The sequence below is a fragment of the Ceratotherium simum genome, chromosome 12 (assembly GCF_057802395.1).
Source record: "Ceratotherium simum simum isolate JZ-2026a chromosome 12, ASM5780239v1, whole genome shotgun sequence".
Taxonomy (NCBI): domain Eukaryota; kingdom Metazoa; phylum Chordata; class Mammalia; order Perissodactyla; family Rhinocerotidae; genus Ceratotherium; species Ceratotherium simum.
In genome coordinates this window covers 19,189,466-19,209,148 of record NC_141911.1, presented here as the reverse complement: position 1 = coordinate 19,209,148, position 19,683 = coordinate 19,189,466, and the positions used below count along the sequence as shown (strand labels likewise).

General features: G+C 38.8%; 1 protein-coding gene across 2 annotated transcripts in view; it reads left to right on the top strand.

The window, feature by feature from the left end:
• Positions 1–285: 285 nt before the first annotated feature.
• The window catches only part of ANXA10 (annexin A10), a 48,803-nt gene continuing 29,405 nt past the window's right edge, over positions 286–19,683 (top strand). Inside the window, exons 1-2 of one of the 2 annotated variants that reach the window (XM_087437232.1) lie at positions 317–376; positions 14,532–14,663. In XM_087437232.1, the coding sequence (XP_087293358.1) occupies positions 14,625–14,663 (39 nt within the window). In that variant the 5' untranslated portion in view covers positions 317–376; positions 14,532–14,624. Of the gene's footprint in view, positions 377–14,531; positions 14,664–19,683 lie in introns of both variants that reach the window. The other variant, XM_004433477.3, reaches the window with a different exon arrangement.

Sequence of the window (19,683 nt, the reverse complement as noted above, 5' to 3'; positions counted from 1 at the left end):
GGAGAGATGGTTGAAGAAAAACCGTATGCTTTACTCCTCCGCATCTTTTTATTGGATCTTTTTAAAGTAAAATCTGTAGTAATAACACCAAAACAAGTGATAGGAAGAACCTAGGCTCCATCAAGTGTTGCTTTGTGATTTCCAATTTTAGTTAAACTGCTCACTGCTTTAAAGTACCATCAGGGATAATGCTTGCATATTGGTTTTGATCCTTAGGTAATCTGTTCTTCCTAACTACAGAGTAGCAACTTCACTAATCTTCAAATGTTATTCTTTTCCAGGCTGTGACAAAGACATGCTAATCGACATTCTAACTCAACGCTGTAACGCACAAAGGCTGATGATTGCGGAGGCATACCAGAGCATGTACGGCCGGGTAAGGTCTCTTCATCTTGACCTACTTCTAGCTCGAACTCCTGAGAAATGGCAGTACTCTCAGAGAACAGGTACTGTTATCCTATTCAATCTCACAGATTACAAAGATTACAGGCTCTCTGTATGTCAGAAACAGTTCCTATGCCTCTAACATGTTTCAAGGAGTGTTAGAAAGATGGATCATCAAATATGTCTATGTGTGAGGTATGTCCACACTCATGTTGACCCCACCAGTCCTTTCTCAGCAATCATTCAGCTTCATAAAATGAAAGTTCTGATAGCCTTACACAACCAGTTGGTCAAATTAGGCTAAAAATGTTGTGCTGGAAACACCCCTGTGTCAAGCTTTAGAGAAGGCATAGAAAGGACTAATGATGACTAGGTCAAAAAATAAGATCCTTTCCTGCAATTCTCAACAGGTCCTCACCTAACTCAACCAAAGTGAATTCTCTGCTAGCTTTTCTTCTCACAGCGTGCAGTTATAAAGACTATTAAAAAAGAATGGCAGTTAAAATAGTTTAAGGCAATAAAACTATGCAGGGTGCTTTAAAGTAATCACATTCTAATTTCAAAGCAAGTACCATTAAAGATTCCTTTCTTTTGTTATGCATTTAAAACACAGATTCAGAACAAAAACTCTTCAGGCCAACAGGGCCTGAAATAGCAATTACTTTGTCAACTAAGCATTATCGATGAAACACTACCATAAAACTTTCTCTATAGAGTTGGTCCATATAAATTTACTCCATCTCTAAACCTCAGTCTTTGAACAACTATAAAGCATGAAATAAACGCTAGCCTTCTGTTTTAGAATGAATTAATAACCCAAAATGCCACCACTGCTAGTGAAATTAGTTGAATTAAGCCATAGAAGGAAACCAGTTATGTTTTTCTTTTTCCAGGTAAAATCTTATCTTATGTTCCTATGACACTAGTGCTAGTTTTCTTTTGAAAGAGAAGATAAAAACTATAAAAGTTGTAGCATTAGTAATCTAATATTGTGTTAATATGCATACTGCTATAAGAGAGGTCATTTTTCAGTGATTTTTTTAACCCAAAGATTTACATACATCTTTGGTTTTTATACATCAAATCCACTTAGGTTAAAGCATTACTTTATCAATCTCAACAAAATTACACTAAAACAGAATAAAACAATTAAGAAACGAGGTACTTACACTTAAGGAATGTAAAATCCATTAAACAATTTTTACTCCAGTGAAGCACCTTTCACTATACACAAGGTCTCAAAGTTTGTTAAATTCTCACTTTTACTGAAAAATTCATGCCACGTGGAACAGCTTGGCTAATACACTAAACTGCACCAACTGGAAGATAGAGAGTCATGCCAGCCCCTTTCCTCTGAAATACCCTTGTCATACAATCAGTTATCAAGTCTTGTAAATTATTTTTCCTCTCACATTCCTCTCGTTTTCCCTCACTTACACAGTCTTGATTCAGGCCTTCATCATTTGGTTCCCAGGCTAGTGTTGAAACTCCTAACTGGTGGCTGCTACCCTCAGTCCCTTCCCACTCTGGTCTACCCTCCACATGGAAGCCAGGATGATTCCAAAGCTGAATTTCCACTTTCCCGCTTTACTCCCTGAATCTTTATCTTATTTCTCCCTCACAAATGTCCATATATGCATGGAATAAACCCAAATGCCTTTCTAGGACATACAAAGCCTTCTTGCTTTGTTTCTGCCCTCCATCTTAAGCCCTTTCCGCCTTCTCACACACCGGCAACTGCAGCCAAACGGAACTACTGGTAGTTCTACAAATTAACCATGCCTGTTCCCTCCTCTTCAGTCATGATGTTTCATTCATCTTCAATGGCCTGATTCTCCACTCCACACACTGCACCTACTCATTTTCCCAGACGCTGGACACTTTTCCTCACACCACTACTCCCCAAACAGAGTGGAGCAGACTTGTGGTGCTACTGCATCCTTCACGTAACTTCCCCTTGGTATCTAATGACACATTAGTGAGCTTGTTTATATCTGTTTCCCTTTACCAGAGTCTAAATTCTTGAAAGCTGGAATGCACCTTGTTCATTCCTGGAGTTTAGCACAAATATCTGTCTAACACGCCGAGATTGCTTAATTAATGTTTGCTGAATGACGATGTGAAGGTATAGGTAACTTCACCTCTCTCTACAACATGCAGTCATGCTTTGGCTGCTTCTGGAAACCTTCCCCACTTGTCAAACTCACCCTCTGCCCTGGGCTAGGTGCTTCCTGTTAGGTTCCCAGAGTTCTCTGTGCATAATGCTACCATGGCTTTGCCACACTGGCTTGTGTTGGCTTACTGTCATCTCTTGCTGACTAGACTGCAATCTCCTGGAAAATCAGGGACTGGGTTATCTGCTGCTATTCCTCCAGAGCTCAGCCCAGGGGCTGACATAGAAGAGATATTTCATTTACAGAATAAGGGTATCTAAAGAATTATATTCTGCCTGTTTACTTTTTTCTTAAAAAAAAGAAGAAAGGAAAACATCTCTTTATTATCCACTTTATAGTCAAAATGAATATTCATCAACAGCCTAAATTTCTGTTTTCCCTCATTCCCTGCTCTGGCTGCTCCCGGGTTAATCTGCCTGACCTTCAGTTAGGGCTTCTTGGCCTCCCCCACTGCTGGCTTTCAGAATTACTTCTTCCATTTGGCCAAAGTGTATCTTCTGATACCTTTCCCTTTCTGGGGCAAGAGTTAATAGTTTTCCTGTATGTTAATCATTTTTAGTTTTTATTAATATGATTAATCAAGATTTGATGGAATTATTTTCTTAGCTGCTGAGTAAAGTGCAATTCTAGGCATGCTCCTTAAATACTTATTTGTTGTTGTTAGTGACATCAGGTCTCTGACTCCTAACGACACTATGTACAGCAGAGCCAAGCCCTGCCCAGTGTGCCATCCTCCTAGCTTCCGGCGCTATATCAGACAATGCTCCACTGCTATTCATAGGGTTTTCATGGCCAATTTTTTCAGAAGTGGGTGGCCAGTCCTTCTTCCTAGTCTGTCTTAGTCTGGAAGCTTCACTGAAAGCTGTCCACTATTCTGGTATTTGAAATACTGATGGCGTAGCCTTGAGCATCACAGCAACACACAGCCACCATGTTATGACAACCAACAAATGGATCGTATGGTTCCCTGACAGGGAAAAGAACCCAGGCTGCAGCAGTGAGAGCACCGAATCTTAACCACTAGACCACCTGGGGTAGCAAATTCTTATTACTTCATATTTTACATTAGTGAAGTGCTCCTGAATTCCATCAATAACTTTGCCCACCCAAAGGAAAAACTAATCCCTAGACTCAATTGAAGAGCCCTTTGGAATGCCGCTGATTGACATATTTATCAATATAATTAATGAGATCTCTCTTGATCTTCCACACCAAAGCAAAGGAAAAAATTTAATACTTCTGGGGCTGAAGAGAGAGACTATCCATACCTGATACGATTGGCAATCAGACAATGATTCCTATAGGAGTTCAAATTCAGAATTGAAGCAATTTGTTTTCCCAGTTTTCATCTAAAACAGGAATGATCAGCTCTGAAATACCCTGGCATCTGGAAATCATTAAACCCACAGTGTTGGTTATGTATTTCAGTGCAGAGCCTGACTTGCCCAAAATGACACAGTAAGAACTTGAACCAAAGTTATCTGACTCTAAATCATGTCTTCCAAAGCTTCTCAATGATGCCTCTTGTTCTCAATTGACTTAACAAGACTTAACAGACTTAACAAGCACAGGTATCTATACTGCTAATTCCCTCATATCCTACAAGGCTTTGCTCAATGTCAGCTACTCAAGAGGGCCTAATTAGATTGCCCTATTTAAAACTATCACCCACCCTGAAGCCCATGCTAGAACTTCAGATGCCCTTCACCTGCTCTTTTGCTTTTCTCCCTAACACCATTGCCTTCTAACATATTATATCATTTATTTACATATTATAATTATTATTTATTCTTTGCCACCTCCCTCTAGAACACAAGCTCCACAAGGGGAGGAATCTTTGCTTTGTTCGCTAATGTGCCCCCAGAACTTACAAAAGTGGCAGGCACACAGGCGGTGTTACAGGCTGAATTGCGTCCCCCTCAAAATTTATATGTTGAAGTCCTAACCCGCAATGTGACTGTGTTTGGAAAGAGGCTCTTTAAGGAGATGATTAAAGTTAAATGAGGTCATAAGGTTGGGACCCTGAACCCATAGGACTGGTAACCTTATAAGAAGAGGAAGAGATCCCAGGAAAGGCCATGTGAGGACAAAACGAGAAGGTGGCCATCTGTAAGCCAGGAAAAGAGGCCTCACTACAAACCAATCCTGCCGGTACCTTGATCTTGAACTTTCAGAAATAAATTTCTGTTATTTAAGCTGCCCAGTCTGTGGTATGCTGTTATGGCAGCCCAAGCAAACTAATGCAGTTGATAAGCAGTAAAGAGATGTGAATGCACAAAGAGTTGAAGTTCACTCTTCAAACCCATCTTGTTCTCATAACACTTTTTTTTTCCTATCACCTCTCAGCTTCATGGTTAAAAATACTGATCTTGAAGTATTAACATACCTAGGATGTGGCTGGCTAGCAAATTACTTTAGCTACCCTAGAGGTAGAATTATCATTCACTAGTACCAGTAATAGGTATTGGGTCTTCTCCCCTATCCTCACTTTTAGTTTAGAAGTGAAGGGGTAGATGTAGTTTTAGCCTCAAAAGCTCAAATTCGTTATACAGTTTATCACAGATCAATTTTTAAGCATGAATTAAATAATTTGAAATGGTACAACCACCTAATCTTTCAAATATATAATGGGTTAAATATGCTCCTTTTGGTGAAACTGAGAACTTAACTACAAGAAAAAATAATTTATAATTTCAAAAAAATTTTCTATACAATCAAAAGTTTTATAAGTTTAGAAAAGTCCCTGTGTACATTTGTTACAGCCCTAACAATTATTTCTCTTTGAAATAACATTTACAATCTCTGCCAGGGAAGGAGGGAGGAACAGAGAGCTGGAGAGAGGGAGGGAAGAAAGGAGGCAGGAAGGAAAGAAAAAGAAAATTAAATACTGCTCAAGCCAGGCCTCATTAGGCTTCAAAATTGCTCTCTAAAGCAATTCTATAAATTTACACTCCCACCTGCAATATATAATGGTTCTCATTTCCCTTAAACCTTCACAAAACTTCTTAGGTTTTGCCCAACCTTACGGATATGAACAGAATCTCATTGTGGTTTTAACTTGCATTTTTCCCTGATAAAATATAACATTGAGGGGCCAGCCTCGTGGCATAGCAGTTAAGCGCATGGACTCCACTGCTGGTGGCCCAGGTTCGGATCCCGGGCGTGCACTGACGCACCGCTTGTCAGGCCATGCTGGGGCGGCGTCCCACATAAAAAAAAAGTGGAGGAAGATGGCACGGATGTTAGCTCAGGGCCAGTCTTCCTCGGCAAAAAGAGGAGGATTGGCGTGGATGTTAGCTCAGGGCTGATCTTCCTCACACACACACACACAAATATATATATAACATTGATCATCGTTTCATAGGTTTCTTTTACATTCTGCTTTCTTCTTCTTTTAATTTAACTCTTTATCTTCTTTGTGTATTTTTCTTTCAGTAGCTTGTCATTTATTTACTGATTTGTAGTTATTTATATAATTGGACATCAGTCATTTCTTGTATATATAAACTGAAAATATTTTCTCCAATATATGGATTAATTTCACAATATGTTGTACAATTTTATGTCAAGAATTGTGAAGTCTATCAGACTTTAATATACTGATAAGTTAGCAAGTTAGCCAGCCAAGATGACATAGATACTGGTAGAAGACAGGAGACTTTTGGGTCAAGGACAAAATGTGGTTTACTACTCACAGTAATAGTGGTAGCCAGAGTGTTAGAATCTTTGCACCAGTTCCTAGAGCCTCGATCCCACAGGCCAATGCAAAGATGACTAGATAACCTGCACATGACATGGGTTTCATTGCAGAAGAGAAACCATGAGATTAGAAACTCAAACCATTTATAATGGGCAGAATGCATGGCTCCCCATTGCTCATAAGGGAAACGCTACATCTTCCAACGCTAGTCACTGTACAAACATCCTTGGAAAGGTAGTCCAGAATGAAGGGCTGTCAGTGCCTCACTCTGCATAACATTTAGAAACATGAAACCTACAGAAAATTGCCTCCCAACAATATCACTCCTCATTTCTATGCCACTGTCACTATGGGCGACTTTTTTTCTATGAGCCCACCAATCCCTAAGCCATTCCTATTATTCAGACCAACAAAAGCTGAGACTAAATCCATAAATTTGTCTCATACAGCATTTAATTATCAAAGGACTCCAAGTAGCAGGGAGAGGTCAATTGGCAGTATCGATCCCAAGCATGTCCCCACAGGGGCCTGGGCCCAATGAGCTGAACAAATCCCACAAATCATCAGAGCCTATCCTAAAAAGCTGAGGGGCTTTCTCTTTGAGTTTTACAAAACACCTTTCCACTTGGTTTGAAGTTTTCATCGAGATACAGCAGGATGTATTAGCGATGGCACAGACTTCATCTTGGCCCACAAGGAGGAAGTCTAGGGCAAGTCTTTCATCCATAACAATCTTGGCCAGTGAGTTGAGGCTGTCCTGGATAGCTCCTAGAGCCAAAGAGGTGTGATTTGGCATTCCCTCCCCACATGCCAAGCTTGGTGTTCTTGCTCCATCACTAGAAAATTGTCATTATTCAAGTAGTTGTAACTTCACCATTTTTCCTATTATTTCCAACTCACACCCAGAACTTTCTTTTAGAAGGATCAGGTGCAGGAGGGACAAAGACATTTTTATAAAACTTCAGGAAAGCCGTTATGCACACACACAGTCAGTGTACTCAACCAAGTGGTCATTATCCTTGTGATCGAGGACTATGAGAGTCCAGACATAATCTGGGAGGCTGAACTAGAATTGTTTAAAACCCTATGCCCACGTTTGGGTGGGCTGCCACCCACAGAGTAGACCAACCAGTACACCCTGAGATTGATAATGTCAGGAGAAAGAAAGAATCATCATGCTCAGGAATGGTCAGCGTAGAGTCCCAAATTTTCAAAATATGTCTGCGTAACTAAAGGAAAACTTCTGTTTCTCTCTACACTTACACAATTCAACACTTCACCTCTGACCCCAAATGTGTGAAATTCTTTTCCTCAAATTAAATGATTTTGATAACAATGACCCAGAGTTACTACAAACCCCACAGTTAAAGGCTCAGTCTCACAAGACTGCCTCTCACTTCAGATGCCAACCAGATTGTCAAGTGTACATCTGACTGACCAGCTATAAATCAGAGGTTCCCACAACCCCCTCCTTGGGATTGATTATTTGCTAGAATGGCTCACAGAACCCGGGAAAGACCTATACTTACAATTACTGGTTTATTATAAAGGATACAGCTCAGGAACAGCTAAATGGAGAAGATGTATAGGGCAGGGTATGTGGGAAAATGTGCGGAGCTTCCCTGCCCTCTCCAGGCATGTCACCTTCCCAGAACCTTTATGTGTTCACCAACCTGGAAGCACTCCAAATCTTTTTGGTTAGAGTTCTTACAGAGGCTTCATTACATAGGTATGATTGATCAAATCATTGGTCATTGGTGAATAAGTCAGTCTCCAGGTCCTGTGTGCTCCCTGGTGAGCAGGGGTAGGGCTGAGGATTCCAACCCTATAATCACATAACTGGTACCCCTGGCAATCAGCCCTCTTCCTCTAAAATAACCTCATTAGCATAAATTCAGGTAGGACCAAAAGGTGCTTATTATGAATAACAAAAGAAGCTCCTCTCACTCCTATTACTCAGAAAATTGCAAGAGTTTAGGAGCTCTGTGCAAGGAACTGGGGATGAAGACCAAATATATATTTTTTATTATATCACAATATCACAATAACCCTCTCTGCTCCTTCATCATGATAATTATTCAGGAAGGATAATTGCATTCAGTAATCAAACTGCCTTACTAAGCTGTGTACATCACAAGGAAGTAAAAGAGACAGTCGGAAATCTTATTGAGTTGATCAATTATCACCAAATACCAGAAGCCTATGGATGGTGGGGAGCATGGAAGACTCATCAAATCCTTTGACTGTCAGTCTATTGTTGAGTGGCTTTTATAATAAAAACCATACCATGGTCAGACTGCAAGTAGTCTGGAAAGCCAAACACACGACACAGATTAGTTTCAAGGACCATAATGGTGTGTCCAGAGTCAGCTGATTGAACAGGAACAGCAGCACTATAACTTGAAAAAAATGTCAACAGTCATGAGAACTTCTGGTAGCCCCACGAAGGGATCAAAATCTGATGCAATCCATCTACCACCACTGTGCAGGAGAAATGCCCTGTGAACTGTGACTTCTTCACCATGAATAAAGCAAGTTAACTTTTGACTGGAGTCACAAAGCTGGCAAGCAGTGGTAACCTTGGCATGAGACACCGAATACTTTACTATATGCCCAGTCTATGATGGTATATGTGTTGTGATGTCCAGTATGATGATGGATCCAGGCAGCAATGGTATAATCCGGACAATGAAGGCTTGATCAGCAGCTGGATTCCAGTTGGTCTCCTCAGGGAATAAGCCCTTACTGTGGACACCTACAAGAATAACTCAAAAGTTCCTATTAGCAGCCACAATTTGTTTCCAAAGACTACAGCCCCCAATAAACCTCTTTTTCATACGCAATCAGTACTTTTCCAAGTGTTAAACCAAAAAGGTAGGTGTAACAGCCCCAGAGTGAGTAAAAAGATAAAATTTTGTGAAGTAGAGTACTGGCCAGAACTATGAGAACAGCCTTGATTTCTGCCCATGGAGCAGAAATTGTCCATTTTTGGTTCTGTACAGCTGTTGCTGAGTTGAACAGCCATAGCATCCCAGTGGACACCATCTAGTTTCAGCATCTTATCTGAACCATCAGTGAACCAGGTCAAGGCATTTAGGGCAACTGATTGAAGTCTCCATTGATTCAGCAGCTTGCTTTAAGCAGCAGAGTGGGGGTTAACATTTCCCAGAAAAGAACAGCTGCCATTTTTTCATGTAAAGCCAAGATGCTCCCGGGGCCAGGCCAGCTGTTTTCCTCAGTGCGCCATTTCCATTTGATAAATGAGACTTGTTGATTTCTTCCCACCTTGCTAGGCATTGAATCCCAGTTAACCCACCAAAGTGAGACTATCAGGCACAGGATTCACAAGCCTCCATAGATCACACTTTCAGTTACTACAAGAGTCCAGCAGCAAGCCATTAGCTGCTTTTCAAAAGTGATGTACCTGGAAGTCTTATGAGGAAGGTCACAAGTTTAAAACACTAAGAGGCACCTCTAGGAGGCTGCCTCCTCTTGCCAGAGGTTCTAATCAGCAACCCATCTGTCACAGAAATTTGGAGCAGAAAGTAATCACTGGGATTTTGGGGTCTTTCCCATATGTGGCTATAGGTAGAAGCATATACCTTTCCCTGTATGTGGCTGTTTTCCTATCAAGAGCATTCCCTTTGGTACTTATAAGCATTCACAGTAGAAACAAACAAAACATAAATACCAAAAATATTCAGCAATGGAAGTTGCTATAATAGTACAGTGAATCAGCCCAAAGGGCCCCCAATCACAAGTTCCTTTAGCTTCCCTTCTCTACTGCCAAACTTGCCCATACTCATCATTTGGGGAAGACCCAAATTCAACCAAAGGGTCCACATAGAACAGTGACTTGGCAGCCACATCCAACAAATTCATAAAAACTTGAGTCCTTCTACTCCCCCAAGTCCCTCAGCATACTCACAAAAGTGTGAACGGCCCTGGGTCCACAATGGGACAGGAAGACCTTGGTCCCACCCCTAATTATTTCTCTCCTGAAAGCAGCAGAGATTGGGGTAGTGCGGAGGGAAAGACCAGGGCACATGAAACGAGAGAGGATCTATGTCGGTAAACAAGATATTTATTTTCTGTGCATCAGCTGTGTGCACCTCAATCAAATCAACTTCCGATGTTTTTGGCCTACACAAAGTCCTATATCATGTGGCAAGTTCATCATTGCTGACATCATGTTTCAGCTTTGTACACGCTTGTCTCAGTGGCCAGAGCCATATTTCTTTCTGGCCACAGCCACAGGGTTTGCACCTTTTGACTGATTTGGAGTTGACTCACACTTGACAAGTTTTTTTAATGAGTCTGTCTTTGCAATGGACTCCGTGGCCTTTGCTGCCCCATCTTCATGATAGCATCTCTTACATTTTTCCCTGGCATTAACATAAGAGCTGGGGAATTTTCCAGGCAGCATATTATTATTGTCAAATATTTTTATTCTACCTTGTCTTATACGCTCCGAAATTAATCTTGATTGTGCTGTTTTATAAGGCAGTGCTTTTTTAGTTTTATCCATAATTTTCAATTTCTTTGTTCTTTTCTCTCCTAATATCCAACTCGTGTTTCTGATGTCAATGTCACTTTTCCAAAAGGACATTCTGTAGCAGGTTTTTTTTCCCAGAAATAACAAATCATTGTTCAATTATTTCAGTCTTTTTCTTAAGAATACCCTTATTTTTCTATTCATTGTTGAATATTAGTTCAGATGGCTATAGAATTCTAGGCTAAATTCTAATTACTTTTCCTCAGGTCTTTGCAGATATACTTTCAAATTTTTTTCTTGGCCTTTATTGATGCTTTTGAGAAATCTCTTCTTTCATTAAGAGTTTTCCTTTGTCAATTACCTGTTATTGTCTAGTTGCTTTTAAGATATTTTTCTTTATCTTTGGTATTCTGTGAATTCACCCTATTAGTCAAAAGTTTGTGTACTTTTATCAAAATAACTGACGATTTACATATTATATAATATTTGAAATAGTATCTCTCTGGCATTGTCTACATTCTCTCCTGGTGTATATCTTATTTGACAAAAGTTTTTTCTTGCCATTCAGTCTTCCAATTCTCTTAATCTTATGTTCATATCATCTATTTCTTGTCTTTCTCTATGGAATTTTTTGTCATTTTTTTCAGATGTTTTTCCAATTTACTAATTCTATGTTTAACTGAATATTAGCTACTTTTTAAAATATATATGGCATTTTTAATTTCTAGAAGTTTTCAACTTCTTTTCAAGTCTTATTTTTTTCATAGTCTTCTTTCAGATTCTTATTAATTGTCTCAAAGTCATGGAGTTTTAGTTCTGCTGTTCACAGTGTCCACTGTCTATCCCTCTGGGAAACTGATTCTAAGTGCATATCATGATATTTTTGTTGTAAAAACTTTTAAAGTAGAGCTTGTTTTTTTCAATGAGAATCGGGTTTTTTTTGTTTTCTGGAGAGGCAGAGAATTTCTTTAGATTTGTTTTGCATTTGCTTTTTCCTGGTGTCCCAGGAGACTCACCAGCTCAGGATTTCATGATTTCATCCTTTCCTGATGATTTGTCTTCATGGCGGTCTCAGTTCATATGGGTAAGGTAGAATAAATTTGAAATTCAAGCCCAAGGGAGACACAGCTCTATTATTTTGAATTCTCGGGGAAAAATCTTCTTCTTCTCAAACCCAGGCAATGAAAGGTGAGCTTTCTGCCCATCTTCCAATGTTAAATGGTATTTTTTTTCCTACTTCACAATTTTACTGAGGGTATAATCCTTTGAGGGTACCAACCTCATGGAAGAGGTTTCAGACTTAGTTCCCTGTGTTACCCTGGCCACATAAATGTCCTGTCCTCGTATAATGTCTCACACTGGGCATTGAAACCCAAAACGAATAGTCCTCAAAACTAACCTCTACTCTCCCCAGTCACCTGCAAGGTCATCTCCAAGGTCAGATCACTTGCTTGTCCTCTGGTTTTCATTTATCTCCTGTTTGTCACAACCAGCAGTGTCTCTTTCTTCTGAGATCAAGTATACTTTTTAAAGAATGTTTGCCACATTTTATTGTGGTGTTTGGAGGGGGAGAGTTTTAGCTTTAATATACTATGTTTCTCCAGAAGACCAAAGTATTACCATTATTGTCAGACAAAATTACAACTCGAATTGCCATTGAAAATTGAATGATTAAACTGTGAAAAATCCGCAAAGTGAAGCTGTTCAAAAGAATATTCGCTTACCGCTGAGAAATGACAAAGCAGCTTGCACAAATGTTTTTGTAATATAATATCAAATTGTGCAAGTATTTATACAATGAATAGTGGAGTGGGTAGAATTAAGACCAATTCTAAGCTACACTTTATACGAGTCTACATCATTGAGCGTTTAAACGGCAAGTATCATTTTTTGATGATAATAGAAAAAGGCACATAAGTTAAAAGCACATAAAACTGTTCCCCTGAGCCTATTCAGACAAGCAAAATGTTAGTCATACTTCTACTTCTCGCCCCTGATCACACATAATTAGATAAAGATAAGAGGAACAAGAAAAAAGAAAGCGCCATTTTACATTAGTTTAAATGCAGTGGTGAGAAGAGCTGAAATATGGAGAGCCTGCAGTGTCATCAGCAGTGTGGAACAGCTCAATCTGAAGAGCGAGGACTCATTAGCTTAATGCAAGGCCAAGCTGTGGTTCCCACAGAGTCCCTTCAGGGTAAGTCTTTGGCAAACAAGAAAGCAGAGGCAGTCGGCCTGGGGAGAGTCACACTCCAAAGGTTGCATCTACAAAGCTATTTATAAACTCCAAGTGAGAATTTAAGGCTCTAATTAGAGAACCTGTTTGAAGGCACCTCTTTAAACTTGCAAAGTTTAGCTATTTAAACATAGTATTCAATATTTATCTTCCCAACTGAAAGTAATATCTCCTTCCCCAAGTCCTGATAATATACTATTTCCACTACTATAGCACTTAGCACATATTTGCAGTGCAAGTAATTGTAATTCCCATGTGTCTACCCCCTCCACTAAGTAAAACTGCTTGAGGATAAGGACCTGTGCTTGTTTATCTTTGAATAGCCAAGGATGACTCCAAAAAAATAATTGTTGAATTATTTGTGGTCCTCATTCACTCATTTTATAATGATTTTGTCAGTTCTCACACTGCAGCAGGCACAGTTCTATGGGTTCGTGAAAGAGCTATGAATAAAACAGACCAAAAGCCCTCCCATGATGGAGCTTACATTCTACCTGGGTGAGACAGATAAAAAATTAGTAAAATGACGGGCCAGCCCGGTGGTGTAGTGCTTAAGTGCAAGTGCTCCACTTCGGCGGCCCGGGGTTCACAGGTTTGGATCCTGGGCATGGACCGATGCACCGCTTGTCAAGCCATGCTGTGGCAGCATCTCATATAAAGTAGACGAAGATGGGCACAGATGTTAGCCCAGGGCCAATCTTCCTCAGCAAAAAGAGGAGGATAGGCATTGGATGTTAGCTCAGGGCTGATCTTCCTCACAAAAAAAAAATTAGGAAAATGTGACATGTTAGAAGATAGTAAGTGCTATGGAAAAAAGATGAAGCCTGGTGAGAAATATAGGAAGAGCCAGGGGACAACCAGGTGTAGTTCTAAATAGTGTTGCAAGGGCAACCTTCTTTAAGAAGGCAGGGAGGCTGGGGCTGGTCCCATAGCGTAGTGGTTAAGTTTGGTGTGCTCTGCTTCGGCGGCCCGGGGTTCATGAGTTCAGATCCTGGTCACAGACCTATACCACTCGTCAGCCATGCTGTGGCAGCAACCCACATACAAAATAGAGGAAGATTCACAGAGATGTTAGCTCAGGGCTAATATTCTCAAGCCAAAAAAGAGGAGGATTGCCAACAGATGTTAGCTCAGGGTGAATCTTCCTCAGCAAACAAACAAACAAAAAGGCAGAGAAGGGTGAGTCATGTGAATATCTAGAGAAAGAACAGTCAAGGAAGAGTGAAGGGCAAAAGCAAAGGCCCTGAGAGAGAAGCAGGTCTGCTATTCCAGGATCAGTAAGAAGCCAGCTGTAGGCGGAGTGGAGAAATGAGGAGCGGGGAGAAGAGTAGTAAGAGATGAGGGCAGAGAAGGAACCAAGAATACATCATCTACCTTGTGAACCACAGCAAGGACTTTGGCATTTGCATAGAATAAAACACCTGGCATCTTGCTTTATTCTGAGATCAACTACACAGAAATAGTTGTAGTTTACCCTGGAGATTAGAGTGGGAAAGGGCATTTCGAGCAGAGGAGTGACTAATCTGATTTGTATTTTTTCAGGATCACACTGTCAGGTGCGTTGAGGGGAGACCGTAGGGTGCAAGGACAGAAGGGAGACTCATTTGGAGGCTATTACATTAATACAGGGGAGCGATGATGGCGGCCTGGATGAGGGTTGTAGCAGTAAACGTGGTAAGAAATCATCAGTCTTTGTATGTATTTGTAAGGTAGAGACAATAGAATTTACTGACAATTGAATATTCTAAAAGTTGTAAGAAATACAATATAACAGACAAACTTTTGAGGTGGAGAGAGAGTGGAAGACAGACAAAGAGGGGAGAGAGAGGGTGACAGTCTAGTATCAGCCATTTTTGATCTGCAGCAAATTACTTAATATTTTTTGGGAAAAAAAGGACATTTTTGAGTGCCTAATAGTACCAGAAAATATTTTGAGTTAAATATTTTTATACTTAGATCAACCCTATGATATGAGGTAGCTGCTATTTTCCCTTTAAGATAGGGAAGCAGACACAAAGAGATTAAGAAACCTACTTACAATCTCACAGCTGGTACTTTGCACAGCCAGGATTCAAACCTAAACACTCTACCTCCAGACCCTGTGCACTCTAATGGCATTAAATGATATCTGATATGTTTCTCGCACTGAAATTACACACAGGCACACACACGCGCGCGCGCACCTGAGTTACACAACAAAGATATACCAGCGCCATCTAGTGGCGTTACTAATCGTCTACAGTGGAATACATACATAGGTGTTCAGTATTACTACATGGTATAATATGTAAAATAACTGAAGATGTTGTTATAAATGTTCGGGAGGGATAGTGATTAAAGAAATGTGACTAAAGATTAAACAAAAGACTTTTCCAATGCCCAAGCCCTTTTCAGCTTGAACACTGCTTTTATCCTTTACATATAATGAGTAAATTAGAGGTTTTCTCTTTCCACATTCATTCTTCCACTTATATAGACATTCATTTATATACTATTATACACTATATACTCTGCACATTTTGTTTACTCAGCACTGTGCTAGAGCTAGATGATGAATGTAGGAAAATTTATGAGAAAGTTCATGTCCTGACAGACTATGGGGGGAATAAATGCATATAATATGGTCATTAAAATCCAGTGTGATAAATGCGAACATTCACCGCCTATTTGTTATGTTCCTCACTTTGCTGACATATTGCTAGTGGCTTTCTACGGCTTACACAACAAAAAAACAGAGACTAGAAGGCCAGGATGCTTGATTTCAAACCCAGGCTCCATCACGTACTCGTCGAGTTAAATGGAACTTGTGAATTAAGCTCTATGTGCCACAGTTTTCTCATATACATAGTGGGATGATCATAGTTCCTGATTTATAGGGTTGTTATAATGAATTATTACAATTATTCTAATATTCAGAATCCTGTCTTACAGATAGTAAACACTCAATAAATATTAGTGGTTATTATAATCCTCACATTCTTCTGCCTGGCCTGCTTGAATTTCCATTATTGGGGCCATTCCTCTGTGAACTAGAAGGGACATTGGAATAACTGACATCCAAAGTCTCTTTTAAAACATTTAGATCTCAAATCCATTGAACATTTATTTAGAGCTAGCTTATTCCTTTCATATGCACATTCTGTCTCCCCAGACCAGTGCCTTCTCTGTTCTCAAATATTGTCTATTGTTGGTATCTCCTATGCATTTGCCCAACCAAATCCCACCTCATCTTTCAAAGCTCAGCTCATATCTACACTTTCCATGAATCTTCATTTTATTGAAATCATCTCTCTTTTACGAATTTCTACACTTTTATGAGTCTCAATGCGCTGCCCTTAAGAGCCTCATTTTGGCCCTTAATAATATACTAGATTATAGCATTGCAGCATGATCTTCGCAGGCCATCTCCTGCTCTCCTCCTCCTCGTGACAGCAGCTCACCTGCTTTTCTCTTTCTTCTTGTATTTTTAGATTAACTTTGTCATTTCTAAAATTTTTTCTAAAATGAGACTATGTAATATATGCTCTTTTATGTCTAAATGCATTCTCAGCACAACATGTTTAAGATTCATATATGTTGTTGTGTGTACCAGAAGTTCATTTCCTTGTTATTGCTGAATATTATTCCAGCGTACACACATATACCAATATTTATCCAATCACCTGTTGATGGACATTTGGGTCATTTCCAATTTGGGGCTATCATGAATAAATCTACCATAAACATTCATGTTCTGTATATTCATAAATTTTCAATTTGTTAGTGCATACCTCAGAGTGGATTTGATAGGTCATTTTTAACTACAAGTTTATATTTATTAGAAACTGCAAAAGAGTTTTCTAAAGTGGTTGTAATATTTTACACTCTCACGAGTAATAACATGACAGTTCCAAATGATCCACATCCTTGCCAACACCTGGTATTATTAATCTTTGTAATTTTAGCCACTCAAGAGAATGTGCAGTGGGATCTCCTTGTGGTCTTAATTCCCATTACTCTAATGACTAATGTTGTTAAGCATCATTTTGTGAGCTTATTTCCCATTTTTATATTTTCTCCAGTTAAGTGTCTGTTCAAACCCTTTGTGTATATTTTTATCAGATTGTTTGTCTTCTTATTATGCAGTTTTAAGAGATTTTTATACCTCTGGGTACAAGTCTTTTGTCAGACTTGTGGAGTGACAACCTGTGGTTTCCTTAGAAGAACTGAATTTTTTATTTTGATAAAGTCAAATTCATCATTTTTTTTTCATTTATAGTTTGTACTTTTATGTACTAAGAATTCTTTGCCTACACTAAAACTGAAGGATTTGCCCCTATGCTTTCTTCTAGAAGATTTAGCTTTTCTTTTTAGGTGTATACCTCTAACACCATGTTAAATACAAGAAATAAGGCAGACATCCTTGCCTTGTTCTCAATCTGAGGGCACTAGCAGTCAGTTTTTCACTGCTAAGTATCATTTTAGCTGTAGAATTTTCATAAATGCCCTCTATCAGCTTGAGGAAAATTTATTCTATTCATACTTTCCTAAGAGTTTTTATTATGTTTATGTGTTAAACTTTCTCAAATGCTTTTGCTCCATCTGTTGATATCATCGTGTAGCTTTTCTCCTCATACTAAAATGAGGACTGATTTTCAAGTGCCAACTGACTTTGCATTCCTGAGATAAATCCTACTTGGTCATTACGTGTCATTCTTCTTACATATTTTACATATTGATGAATTTGATTTACAAATATTTGGATAAGCTTTTTATTGCATGTGTTTCATAAGGGATATCAATGTGCAATTTTCTTTGCTTGTGAACGTTTTTTGATTTTGGTATTAGGGCAACACTGGCCACATAAATTGAGAAGTCTTGCATTCACTATTTTCTACAAGATTTTGTGTAGAGCTGATTTTATTTCTACCTTAAATGTGTGATAGATTTTATCAGTGATTCCACCTGAGTCTAAAGATTGGAGGGGATGTTACTTATGAATTCAATTTCTTTAATTAATATAAGAAAATTCAGATTGAGTTTGAAATTCTGCTTGGGTTTATTTTAGTAATCTGTGTCTGTCAAGGAATTGGTTCATTTCAACTAAATTTTAAAATATAGTGGTATAAATGTGTTCATAATATTCTCTTTTTTCCTTTAATGTCTGTAGTGTTTTTACATGACACTCTTACATTTCCAATATTGGTATTTTGTATTTTCTCTCTTTTCTTCTTGATCAGTCTAATTATAATTTTATTAACATTACGGATCTTTTCAAAGAAACAGGTTTTGATTTCATTGACAGTTTCTAGTATTTATCAATTTTCTATTTCATTGATTTCTTATCTTATCATTCTTATTTGCTTCCTTCTTATTCTGGATTTAATTTACTCTTCTTTTTCTTTGAGAGGGACGCTTAGGTCATTGACTTTATATGTTTCCCTTCTAATATAAATATTTAAAACTAAAAATTTATCTTCAAGCACTGTCTTAGCTGCATCCCACAAATTTTGACATGTATTTTCATCTTCATTAAATTGAATGTATTTTCTAACTTGCTTATGATTTATTCTTTGATCCTTGGGTCATATAGAAGTTTATTTTTTAATTTCCAAAAATTTTGGATTCTTCAGATATATTTTTATTATTAGTTTTGAAGTTAATTATGTTATAGTGAGACAACAGATTCACAAACAGGCAGATTACAAGCCATATTGAAGCAAATATCTCAATCATGTGCTATTCCAACTATGCAAGGTCCTCACTATTGGCAAGGAGCTGCAGGTGGTCATGGGAGAGAGTAAACCGGCAGGATTGAGAAAGCAAAGAAAGCCCAGTCAGGACAATATAATTAGGGGAGCAAGTCCTCTACTTCCATGTCTGTGGGGTGAGAGCGTGATCCTAAGGGCAGCGTTGAAGTTTGAGTGCAGGTTGTCAAGACGCAAGTACCATACCTACTGGACAATCCTTAAAACACCTGTGCAAGGTAGAGTAGACTTAAAGATGAGACAATTAAGAGTAAGGGTAATCAAAACTACTTAGGAATTTTTTAATAAATAGTAGTGAGTAGATCTATTCAGACTCTGATAGAGTCCCTACATGAATATATTGCTTTTAAAAAACTTTTTTTTTCTTTTAATTTTACATGGGAGATTCCATTAAGAAAAGAAATAAGTGCTGTGTCTCAGACTTTTATTTTTTTATTTTATTTTTTTTGCATTCTATTCTTTTTTATTTATTTATGTATTTTTTTTGTGAGGAAGACCAGCCCTGAGCTAACATCCATACCAATCCTCCTCTTTTTGCTGAGGAAGACCGACCCTGAGCTAACATCTATTGCCAATCCTCCCCTTTTTTTTTTCCCTCTTTTCTCCCCAAAGCCCCAGTAGATAGTTGTATGTCATAGTTGCACATCCCTCTAGTTGCTGTATGTGGGACGCTGCCTCAGCATGGCCGGACAAGCGGTGCGTCGGTGGGCACCCGGGATCCGAACCCCAGGTCGCCAGTAGCATAGCGCGCGCACTTAACCGCTAAGCCATGGGGTCGGCCCCCTGTGTCTCAGACTTTTAAAAGAACAAAATAACTAACTGGAAATTATTTAAGGAAATAATTCTAAGGCACAAGGCTTCTGTTACATAAGAGATATCACATTTAAAAATTTTAAAAGAGGCAGAAATTAAAGTTAAAATACCTAATATTAATTAAGATCCATATC